The sequence below is a fragment of the Triticum dicoccoides genome, chromosome 3B, assembly GCF_002162155.2.
Source record: "Triticum dicoccoides isolate Atlit2015 ecotype Zavitan chromosome 3B, WEW_v2.0, whole genome shotgun sequence".
Classification (NCBI taxonomy): Eukaryota; Viridiplantae; Streptophyta; class Magnoliopsida; order Poales; family Poaceae; genus Triticum; species Triticum dicoccoides.
The window spans coordinates 565,387,696-565,399,808 of NC_041385.1; the positions used below are offsets into that span (position 1 = coordinate 565,387,696).

The following is a 12,113-nucleotide window of genomic DNA, read 5'->3' on the forward strand; positions in this document are numbered from 1 at the left end:
GACAGAAAAAACGCAAGCCCAATCTCTGGGCACAACAAGTATGTGGCTCCGGACAGGCCGAATCACACCGGCGTGACCGCCACCGCGGCGGCGATGAAACTGCCCAGTGCGACAGAAACAGCAAGCAGAGGACTCCGCCGCCGGCAGGAACGCCGGCACAACGCGAACCCGCCTAAATCTCTATGAATCTCGAGCGAAGCATCAAACACGAATGGCAGGGGAGAAAATGTAGGCAGGGATATTGAGGATTGGAGGGAGCATTACCTTCAATTTGTAGTCGCTCCGGCGAAGCCGCTCCGGTCCGGCGAGCACCACCGACGGCCGCGAATGCCGTCGAGCACCTCCGCCTCTGCCGTCGCCTTCTCCCCTCGTCTTCTCCTTCAATCGACTGAAATGCGAAGTGGGTTGAGTGAGTAACTATGAGGAGGGGGTAAATGGAACCGTGCGGGAGAGGTGGGGGGAGTGCACGACGCATTTGACATCAACTATGGTCCGGCGCGTGGCGTGTGGGCGCAGAGCAGTTCCACCGCACGCCCACGGGTGGCAACCGCTGACCGCGGAGGGGCAACCGGCGTGTGGACGAACTAAGTCACGCACCACACACGCGCCTTATCCTACGTGGCACAGAAAATCGTCCAGATCGTGTCAAAATTCGTGCATAAGATGCTGAACGGCGATGGATACGTGTGGTCGAGGTGGCTAACGCCCATACGTGTGGATGTTAATATTTCCGTAGTTTTTCTGTTTCTTCTTGAGACAAACGCAGTTTCTCGCAAAGATCTCCGCCGCTTCCACGAAAACGTAGCAGTTGGGGCCTGGCAGCAATGGCTGCTTGAAAGCCTTTGAACAACCCGGCACGTGGCCCGTCTCACACCTCTACCCACCGCGGCCCGGTTCTCACCGACAAGCATGGCCCGCATATCGGTCCATCCAAACCTCTCCCTGTACCACCGCCCGCTCCTCCCACAGATCGCACCGCCACCACGTTGCCCTAGAAGGTTTCCGCCCGGTCCACCGCAGCAGCACACAAAGGGCAAAGCGACCGCAGCGGGAAGCCGCCAGAGAGGGACCCGAACCGGCCGCCGCGCCGCCCCGAACGCAGCCGCCGCCGCGCCGCCCCCGCCCCCGCTCCGCGACGACGGGATGGGGCGAAAGGGGCCCAAGGGGGCCAAGAACGCCGCCGCCCTCACGAAGGCCGCCCTGGCCGCCATGAGCGAGGAGACGACCGTCCGCATCACGACGCTGCTCGAGGACTTCCGCGCCTCAGACGCCCAAGGTTCGCGCCATTCGTCTTCCTATCACATTGGATGTTCCCGTTTCTGTAGGAGCCTAGCGTGCTCTCTCGTTGTCCTGGCGCGATTCCGTTGTGTTGTGCTGCGGATACGGCACGCTCCGTGGGCAGTGGGAGCTAGGGTTTCAAGCCTTCGAGCTTAGGATCGAGGGCTGCTCATCTTACCATAGTATCGCCAATCTAATTCCGCAGCCGTTATTTTGGGCACTCGTCCTTCTTTGTTGCGCACCCGTTGCTTCGACTTATTTTGCTAGCTTTGTGTTGTACTTGAACCAGTGTTTCTAACTTCACTGCTGGTTCGAGTGTGGTTACAAGTATGATAAATGTTTATCATCTAGAGTTTATTAATGCTGTGACAATGCCTGTCCTGAGTGTGGTTAATCGGTCGTTAAGGAAGGATAATCAATCAGTGTTCTCTCTCGCCACCATATGTGCTGTTTGTACCAATACTAGTTTTACAGTTTCCTTCTAGATAAGTTAGTCTGTTTTCTACCAAACAGCCTTCCATGGGTCGTGCGGTGACATCATTTGACTCAAAAAGGAACTTGCTAGTGTTTTCTGGTTGATTTGCAGTGTCCCATTTTTCTTTTCTTTTGAGGAACATTCCAGATTATTGTTGAAGAACTGTATGCCCACTAGACTGGTCTGGTAACATAAAATTGCCTAACTGGGTGACAGGGTCTTACATTAGTTGGTTGTAAATATACAAGTCATGGTTATGCTTTCATAAGGTAGTTGCAGAAGCTTAAATGGTCTTCACGGTATTCTTTTAATCATCTGTAGAGCCGTTGCTCGGTACCTTATTGCTGCACCAAGGTGTCCATGTCAAGTTTAGTGGTCTATTGGGTGTTATGACCACCATGTGTTTTGATGTTCTTTTCATGTTCTGGACCCAATTTCAGTTTTATCACCCCCCCCCCCAATATTTTCTGCTATGGATCTCCTTGTTGTATTATTTGCCATCTCTACCGCTGGTATCTTCTGTTTATTTTATTGTATTGTCCTTTATTGAAGCATGCATGATATTCTTTTGTGTTATACTCTGAGCAGAGAAGTAAAATCTACACATTTTTAATTTGCAGTGCACACATTCGAACCTAGTCTTACCAATCAAGAGCGGGCAGCGGTCCATGCTATGTGTAAAAAGATGGGCATGATATCAAAGAGTAAAGGGTGAGTTAGTTCCTAACTATAATGGATGCATTTTGCTCTATAACTATGTTTGATCTATCTTCTCTTCATCAATCTTCATGTTGACCTATATATTTGCAGTTCAACTTCTTATCTGGTGTTTATTCTGAATTCTATTCATTAACCATAGGTATGGGGAACGACGATGCCTTTCTGTTTACAAAACAAAAAACACGCAGGGGGCTGTTAAAGAAGAAGGCCCTAGCAAACTTGGATTTTCCGAAGAAGCAAGACAGATTTTGCTAGATCTGTTTACACACTATCCTCCTGATGATGCTGAATTGAATGGTGACGCTGTCAAGAATCCTGGCGATAAGGCTGCTAAAATTCTATGGAAGACAGATACGGCCTTTTCCAGGCCAGCTATGCAGAAACATGATATAGCAAAGAAGGTCAAGATGCTTACGTCTAAATTAAATGATACCAGACAGTTGAGGAAGGTTGTATATTCTGGCTTGATATGTTCCTTTTTTCACCATTTAATTTTGCCAGTCCCAGAATTCTTCCCTTTTACCTGGCATATGTGGTATTTTTAAGTTGGTGCTGAAAGTTGCACACATGTATACAGATCGGTGAAGGCAGATCCAAACTTCCTATTGCATCATTCAAAGATCACATTTCTTCTACCCTAGAAAATCACCAGGTATTGTTCTTTGTGCCAAAGCTTTATCATACTTAAATATGCAAGACTGCAAAACTGTCGAAGGAGATAATTCAACTTGGAAATGAGGTTGCTCCAAACTAGCTTTAGTGTGATGATTGGATCAAGTTGGTTGCTGGTTATGTCTTTTCCCATCGGCGGCAGGTTTAATATCAAGATAGTCTAGAATTTACATATTTTTACTCCAGAATTGCCGAGAATCTGCCAGTGTCTTGTACCATAGCTTCTTTTTATTATATAGTAATAACAACTGTCACAAAAAGTAGTGGATATTTATTCCATTATTTTTCCTGTCTATTTATTTAATTTGATCAATTCATTACTATCCTTCGCTAAATGGACATTCCCCCTGGCATCTGGTGATGCAATTTGATCCTCTTGTATTTCCTATCAGGTGGTTCTTATTTCTGGAGAAACAGGCTGCGGTAAAACTACCCAGGTCTAAGTTGTTCTGATTCTTTCCCGCATTTAATTCGGAAGTTCTACTTATTATTGTTGGTTTGTTGGTCTAGTCCATTCCCTATTTTCTTTCAATTCAATCTTGTTCTATGCTCGTCCCAACAATATGCACTCTTTGTGCTTGTGCAAATATCTCATAGTTTAGGTATCTGCAGTTCTCTATGTAGAATTGAGTGGTCTTATGCCACTCAAAGGATGCATTATATTTCCTATGGTCTTTAAAAAACAGTCTCTTCTAATCCATGTCCGTAATGTATTACAGTGCAGTCTTTAGTTGTAGATAATGTATTTTGTCTATTGAAACTTGCTTCACATGTTCCTGGGTTTGACTTGGTTCATATTCATATGATAACATCTCCATACTAAAAGACTGGTTAAGTTCAAATTTGTTTTCGTGCATACGAATCGTTGAAAACAAATCTTGATTGTGATTTGTGCTAGTGTTTTTCCTTCTTTTTCCATCTCATTTATCTTTCCGTTCTTACTTAGGTTCCACAATATATCTTAGATCATGTGTGGGGCAAGGGTGAATCATGTAAGATCATTTGTACTCAACCTCGGCGGATATCAGCTATGTCAGGTAATTTTACTATTAGTTATGTCATAGGCCATTGATCATTTCCTGTTCTTACTATTAGTTATGTCATAGGCCATTGCTTCTTCTTTTGCCCTTTATCTGTTGGTTTGATGTAAATTATGCTCTGTTCTGTGTCTTATACAGTTGCTGAACGAATCTCTGTTGAAAGAGGAGAGACTGTTGGTGACACAGTTGGGTACAAGGTATATTAAATTTTCAGAATTTCACTTTAGTCCATTTGTCGATCGAATTTGCTGAACTGTAGCCATTTCAAAGCACTCCCAGTTTGTTTTTGGATTGTCCCTGAGACTAAACTTGATCATATCTACTATTAAAGGGGAGTTGGTGTTTGTAGGTCGTGATTTTGGCTTCGTTGATTCCCCCCACCCCCACCTCCTCATGTGACACCGTTTTTTCCCTCACCGAAAAACCAGCGCATGATTTTGGAAGGAAAAAAACAGTGCACGGTCCGATCGCTGCCGCGCATTGCAGCCCGCACATCACCCGATCCAATTACCACCGCAACAGATGCATCGGTGCAAGTGCACAGCCCCGCCAATTGCCGGTATGGGCGCACCCCACCTGACCATACCTGACGAACCACGACCACCCCCGCTGTCATCTGCTTCGCCTGTTGTGGACGCTCCCGCGGAGGCGGAGGCAGAGGCAGAGGCAGAGGCAGTGGTGGCAGTGCCGGCGGAGGTCGATGGCACAATAGAGCAGGTGAGGCTCGTTTGGGACTGGCTATGACCCTCTAATGGCCTAGCTCGCCTCCGGTTGCCGGGTGACGTCATGCTCTCCATGATCCTAGCCAAGGGCGTGTTTATGTTGTCCGCCGGCGGGGACCACATGGCCAACACCTACTTCAATTCAACATGCTTGCTTGGACCTCCTACGTACCATCCCGCTTGCGTGTCCCTTGTGGTCGCCCGCGCAGCCACCTCAACGGCTTCCTCTTGGCCACCACGCGTTGCGTCGCCGTCATCTCCTTGCTGTGCCCCCACAATCCATCCAACTCCCACATTTTCCCCGCTACCACTCCTGAAGCAACTGCCACGGGGCTTCCCTATTACTTCAGCCCCGATGAAAATGAGTGATTGCATCGGCCAAATCAATTATTATTTTTTCATGGCAAGAAGTGATGTAGGGAGTGTGTGTATAGAACAGAGTGACTCGGCGAGATGGGTGTGTAGCGTAATCGTTGGATGATTTTTTTGTGAACTCAGCAAGAGAGGTTGCCAAGCTCAAGCCCAATATTGCGCAATACGTGATTGTGTTTTAGAGGTAAACCCACGCAGGCTGAGCACTGTGCGGCTCACACAACAACAGTGACACTAAAGCTATATTGATGGATTGATCGCTGTCAGATTGAATTGCTTAAGTGTGTGTACAATCCATTCTCCGTCGTTCGCTCCTTTGTTAGGTTTCCATGCTCAATGCATATGGTATGTCTTAGTTTGTTGTTCCGTGGCAACGCACGGGCATTCAGCTAGTTAATTTACATTGCAGTGCAAATACAACTATACTATTATGATATTTTTGATAATGTGAAAGTCCTTCTAAATATGAATTTAGATAAGTTTACCCTTGTGCCTTGTGGTCATCAGATGTATTTTTTGTTGGACCATTTGATGGCTAAACCGCTGAAGTTGGATAACTTCACCCACAAATAAGTCCAGGTCCTTCTATTTTTTACCAAACAATGGGGCTTTTGTGAACATCATTTTCTTTTCGTTCAAGTAATTTTGCCACATGTGGTAAGCAATCCAAACAATTAAAAAAAGTAATTTTCTTGGGAATTTTTATATCTTCTCTTTAATGTATATATATCTCATCCATTTTTGCTTTTTAATAAAATGCAATATATGTTGATATGGGCTCCTTTTTGGTCTTATTCTATTGTGTGTTTTGATTATAGATACGTTTGGAGTCGAAGGGAGGGAAGAATTCGTCAATCATGTTCTGCACAAATGGTGTTCTCTTGAGGGTGTTGATAGGCAGAGTAACTAACATTTCAAAGAGGCAACGCGCGGCTGATGATGTAATTATGGGGATAACACACATTATTGTGGTAATAATATTTTGTTCTTAAACTTTCAAATATCTTGGTTACACAATTGTGTTTTGAGGTGTGACATGTTCTTGTTATGTTATGCTGCAAGGAAAGATTTGATGTTAGTAAATACTCCCCCTGTTCACGAATACTCCCTCCATTCGAAATTACTTGTCGCTCAAACGGGTGTATCTAGCTCTAAAATAGTGTTAGATACATCCGTTTGAGCTACAAGTAATTCCGGACGTAGGGAGTATAAGATGTTCCACCTTTTTTCTGATTTGGATGTAATAGACGCATTTTAATGTGTTTGTTCACTCATTTAGTCCGTATATTGTCCATATTGAAATATCCAAAACATCTTATATTTGTGAACGGAGGGAGTATAGCGGTAAAGCTGTACAGATTACCAAGGTATTTTCTAGGGTATAAGATGTTGTTGTCGATGACGATGATATCATGTGGAGAACAGCTGTGGCCAAAAACTCGCTTTTCAACATTTACCTGTTTACTAATACTCCCATTACACCCTTCCACATGTACCACATATTATTATATATTTTGGTATTATCAAGAAAGGAATGTCTCCATGGGGCCTCCTTGTTAGTCCAAGGCAAGTTCTTCGCAAATTAACCATGAAACAGATTGTTTGTGAGCTTCAGATATAATTTTGTCAGTGTTTGTCTTTTCCTAATATATGAATTTGTATGAACTTTCTATCGTTCATAGCGAACCTACAACATTGTTGCAGAACTGCAGCTTGCCCACATATTGCACTTAGCCATTTCATTAGATTAATACTTCACTAGAATCATTTTAGATGTATATATTGGTCTTTGTGTTGTTCTATATTGCATTTGAATTAATACTCTCTTTGATTCTCCAGGATGAAATCCATGAAAGGGATAGGTTTTCCGATTTCATGCTGGCTATCTTGAGGTATTTTTGTAACAAAATTTGTGCATATGTTGCATAAATATCACACTGTAATCCTCTAATAATATTTCCCGACCAATTATGTGTAGAGATTTGCTGCCGATGTATCCTCATCTTCATTTGGTAAGAATTATCTTCTTTGTAATTTATTATTCTTGTTGATAAAGTAGGTCAATTTTATACAACTCAAGTATCGACTAGATTTTAGAAAATCCAACTCACTATTGCCATATCTCAAATACTAAATTTTGTCCGGGCATGTTTCCTTGGTCACAAGAATTCACTGATGCAATTAACAGGTGCTCATGAGTGCAACGATTGATGCTGAGCGGTTTTCACAATATTTCAATGGATGCCCGGTTATTCAAGTCCCAGGCCATACCTATCCGGTTAGTAACACTCTACATTTGCATTATGTGGCTGTAGATCTTTAGTTAGCTGAAAGCTTTGTTGACAACTACATTTTTGACAGGTCAAAACTTTCTATTTGGAGGATGTGCTTTCTATTCTGCAATCTGTAGGTGATAATCATCTTAATCCTGAAACAAATGATCTGGGACTTGACAGTGTGCTAACCGATGATTACAAAAGCTCAATGGATGAAGCAATTAGCATAGCTTTAGTCAGTGATGAATTTGATCCTCTCATTGAGCTTATTTCTATAGAGCAGAACCCAGAAATCTTCAACTACCAACATTCAGAGACTGGTGTGACACCTTTGATGGTTTTTGCCAGGAAGGGTCAGCTTGGGGATGTCTGTATGCTTCTATCATTTGGTGTGGATTGTTCTGCACGGGATCATGATGGAAAATCTGCATTAGATTGGGCACAGCAAGAGAATCAGGTAGAGGCTTATGAAGTTATTAAGAAACATATGGATTGTAGTCCTGCAAAATTACCTGAAGAAAACGAGCAGCTTAAGAAATACTTGGCAACTATCAACCCAGAACACATTGATACTGTGCTGATAGAACGCTTGCTTAGAAAAATATGTACTGACTCCAATGAAGGAGCTATCTTAGTCTTCCTTCCTGGTTGGGAAGATATAAATCAAACACGGGAGAGGTTACTTGCTTCTTCCTTTCGGGATTCTTCAAAATTTCTTGTACTGTCACTTCATTCCATGATCCCATCTTCAGAGCAGAAAAAGGTTTTCAAACGTGCACCAGCAGGGGTTCGTAAAATTATTCTCTCAACCAACATAGCGGAGACTGCAGTAACAATTGATGATGTTGTATTTGTTATAGATAGTGGGAGGATGAAAGAGAAAAGCTATGATCCATACAATAATGTGTCTACACTTCATACTTCTTGGGTATCTCGAGCTAATGCAAGACAGCGTGAAGGACGTGCCGGTCGTTGTCAGCCAGGAACTTGCTATCATCTTTACTCTAGATTTCGAGCAGCCTCATTGCCAGAATTCCAAATTCCTGAAATTAAGAGGATGCCTATTGAAGAGCTGTGTTTGCAGGTACAGTCCTAGGCTCCTAACTAATACTTCTGTTGTCCCTAATGTTTAAAGTAAACACAATGCTCCTCAGTATTACACTTGGCAGCAATGACATGCGGTGCAGGTTAAACTGCTTGATCCAACAAGATTACCTTGTTATCACTGACAACTGTTTCTTGTATCAATTTTTTGTGGTGCAGGTCAAACTGCTTGATCCAAACTCTAAAATAGCAGACTTCTTAAAGAAGACCTTGGATCCTCCAGTTACAGAGACTGTAAAAAATGCTATTACTGTGCTTCAGGATCTTGGTGCTTTAACTCAAAATGAACAATTGACAGATTTGGGTGAAAAGTTAGGTTCTCTCCCGGTCCATCCATCCACAAGCAAGATGCTCCTGTTTGGTATATTGATGAACTGCCTTGATCCTGCATTGACATTGGCATGTGCAGCAGACTATAGAGATCCTTTCGTCCTTCCTATGGCTCCGGATGAGAGAAAAAGGGCTGCTGCAGCCAAGGTTGAGCTTGCTTCATTATATGGTGGATATAGTGACCAGCTTGCTGTTGTAGCAGCATTTGATTGTTGGACGTGTGCCAAAGTGAAAGGACAAGAAGCTTTGTTTTGTTCAAAGTACTTCGTAGCTTCAAACACCATGAATATGTTGTCTAGTATGAGGAAACAACTTCACAGTGAACTAACTCAAAGAGGATTTCTTCCTGCTGATACATCTGCCTGCAGCTTGAATGCTAAAGTTCCAGGTACTCAAGTTTTTATGAAAACAGGAGTTATGAAACACTGCATATAATCTGGTTCCCTTGTGTCCTTTTCCTGCTTTGCAATATGAGTGGTAATACGTACAAGGATATATATATGTTTATATATGCAGCAGGTTATTTGATTCACCACTTAAGAGAAGCTTCCATTCTCTGAAGTGTGTGGAGGTTTCTGTGGCTATTTAAGTAGAAAGCTGCATGCGTTGGTACTTTGAAGAATTACAATCATGCAGAAATTTCTTTATTATTCAAACATAGGCATCACATCCTTTTTAAACCTTGGTAATTACATCATGCAAACCATGGTTACACATTAGTTTGAATAAGATAATCTCGCAGTCACATCATATTGTATATATGTGATTTAGTTACCTGGTTCTGTTGAGTTTAAAGTTGTTACTTATGCCAATCACAAGTTTAATGCATTACAGAATTTTGTATTGTATTTCAGATCAATCTTGTTCTAATTTAGAAGCTTACATACATTTTTGTTTGTAGTAAAGCTACTTTTAATGCATGCACTGGTTTCTATATTCATTTTCAAATCTTGCTTTGCAGCCTTGTTATGTTTAAATTTGACGGTTTTCTTGCAACTTTGGTAGGTATCATTAGTGCTGTCCTTGTGGCTGGCGCTTACCCAATGGTAGGAAGATTGCTCCCTCCTCGCAAAAATGCTAGAAGGGCAGTTTTGGAAACAGCAAGTGGTGCCAAAGTTCGATTACACCCGCATTCTTCCAACTTTAACTTGTCATTTAATAAATCGTCTGGGAATCCACTAATGGTATTTGATGAAATCACTCGAGGTGATGGCGGAATGTATGTAAAGAACTGTTCAGTTATTGGATCATATCCTTTACTTCTGCTTGCTACAGAAATAGCTGTTGCTCCACCTGATGATGTAAGTGATGAGGATGATGAAGGTTCCAGTGGGGATGAAGCGGGAAAAAGCACTCTGGGACAACAAAAGGAAGAGATTATGTCTTCTCCCGACAACACTGTTTCAGTTGTTGTTGATCGGTGGCTCCGATTTGATGCTACTGCTCTGGATGTTGCTCAAATATACTGCCTACGAGAACGCCTAGCATCTGCTATTCTTTTCAAAGTAAGATTCAGTTATCTTGTTATCACATTTTCTAATTTAATCTGGGAACAGTTCTCTATAGTTTGCTCTGGTTTCCGTCTGATGTCCCATAAAGTTTCATGCATCATCTCTCAGGCATATTATCGAACTTATGTTCAATCCATTCTGCACAGCTTTTCCCGCTTCTGGTCTGTACAATTGTTTAAAATACTTGTCATTTTGCTTGTAATGCAGAATCTTTACTAAGAAATATATAGATATACAAATTATCACACTTGGGATAGAGCATGTGGATCATATGTTGTCACCTTCCCGTCAAATTGTCAAGAGGCATATGAAGTTTGTTACTTTTGTCTACTTTCTGATGAAAGGATGTTTTGTACAGGTGAAACATCCACAGGATGTTCTCCCGCCTGCTCTTGGAGCAACGATGTATGCGATTGCTTGTATCCTATCGTATGATGGCTTGCCTGGTAATTTGGCAACAAGACATGGTTCAGGTCAGAGCTCAACAGATGCTAGCGGATCAGCTGAGGGAAGGAAAGTTGGTTTTATTCCGCCTGGCGGTTTCCTCATGTCATTGCTATCGGACGTACCGCCCAATGCACCTCATCATCAGAAGTCATCTAATCATCCAGGGGGTGGTTCAGGGCATATTAGGTCATCAAGGGCCCCGGCTGGTAGATTTAATCAGTCGCAGCAGCATCCTGGCCGCAACAGCTCTGGACCAGGGAGTTCAGCATCACAATCTTTCAAAAGACAGCGGGACGCTGCACGGTGACCGTGGCTCACATGTAATTCCGTACTGGATCCCATGCTTGGGTCTCACAAGAAAAGTGCCATGGTTGGGAATTAACGAGGATTTTGCGGTGTTGTTGGGACGAAGGCAAAATGTGCAAGCAAGGAATATGGAAGGCAATGCCTTAATCTGTCAAGGAGACCATAAGATGTACTGTTCACCATTTACTGTTCACCCTAGCTCTCTTTCATGCCGGGACTACCGTCTAATTTCAACTGATGGTGTAGAGTTGCTAATACTTGCTAAAAACTCGCCACCCGGTTTTGTGGCGAGGACGGTTACTGTACGTGACTGTTAGGATTTAGTAGTATGCGTTGAAAAATATACGTACGGATCTGTATCCTCTGTTTTCCTGCCATGCTCTGTTTTCGTGCCATGACCCATGACATGAGCAAACAGCTAGGAGCAACGAAGTGCGGTTTATTCTGCCCTTTCAATCAAATCCAAAAACTAGGTTGATGCAGTTCGATACAAAAAACAAACGTATTTTTGTTTATTTTTATGTTGTTTCTGGCCTGTTACCGGATTTTTTTATAGAGTTCTTTTATCCCTATGGTTGCTGAACACGGAGAGCATGTACAAGTGCCCTCTTCCCTAAAAGTGTTTAATTCCTCATATGCAATCTCTCTACATGTGCTTGTTTTCGAAAATATTTAGTGTCTGTTTTTAGATGGTACTCCATCCTTACTCGTCGTTAAAATGGATGTATCTAGATACATCCATACGTGCGACAAGTAATTTAAATTACTCGTAGCTGAAATGGATGTATTTAGAACTAAAATACATCTAGATGCATCTATACGTGCGACAAGTAATTCGAAACGGAGGGAGTAGATAACAA

The 12,113-nt window shown here is 42.7% G+C and overlaps 1 protein-coding gene across 1 annotated transcript; it reads left to right on the forward strand.

The window, feature by feature from the left end:
• Nucleotides 1-894: 894 nt before the first annotated feature.
• Nucleotides 895-11,768, forward strand: LOC119277112 (DExH-box ATP-dependent RNA helicase DExH6-like). The gene is made up of 15 exons (XM_037558335.1): nucleotides 895-1,276; nucleotides 2,374-2,464; nucleotides 2,613-2,922; nucleotides 3,051-3,125; nucleotides 3,538-3,582; nucleotides 4,092-4,182; nucleotides 4,324-4,382; nucleotides 6,098-6,250; nucleotides 7,119-7,171; nucleotides 7,258-7,291; nucleotides 7,468-7,557; nucleotides 7,641-8,639; nucleotides 8,819-9,377; nucleotides 9,995-10,494; nucleotides 10,859-11,768. Exons 1-15 carry the CDS (start codon nucleotides 910-912, stop codon nucleotides 11,252-11,254), a joined length of 3,822 nt encoding a protein of 1,273 aa, XP_037414232.1. The 5' UTR covers nucleotides 895-909; the 3' UTR covers nucleotides 11,255-11,768.
• The last annotated feature ends 345 nt before the right edge of the window (nucleotides 11,769-12,113 follow it).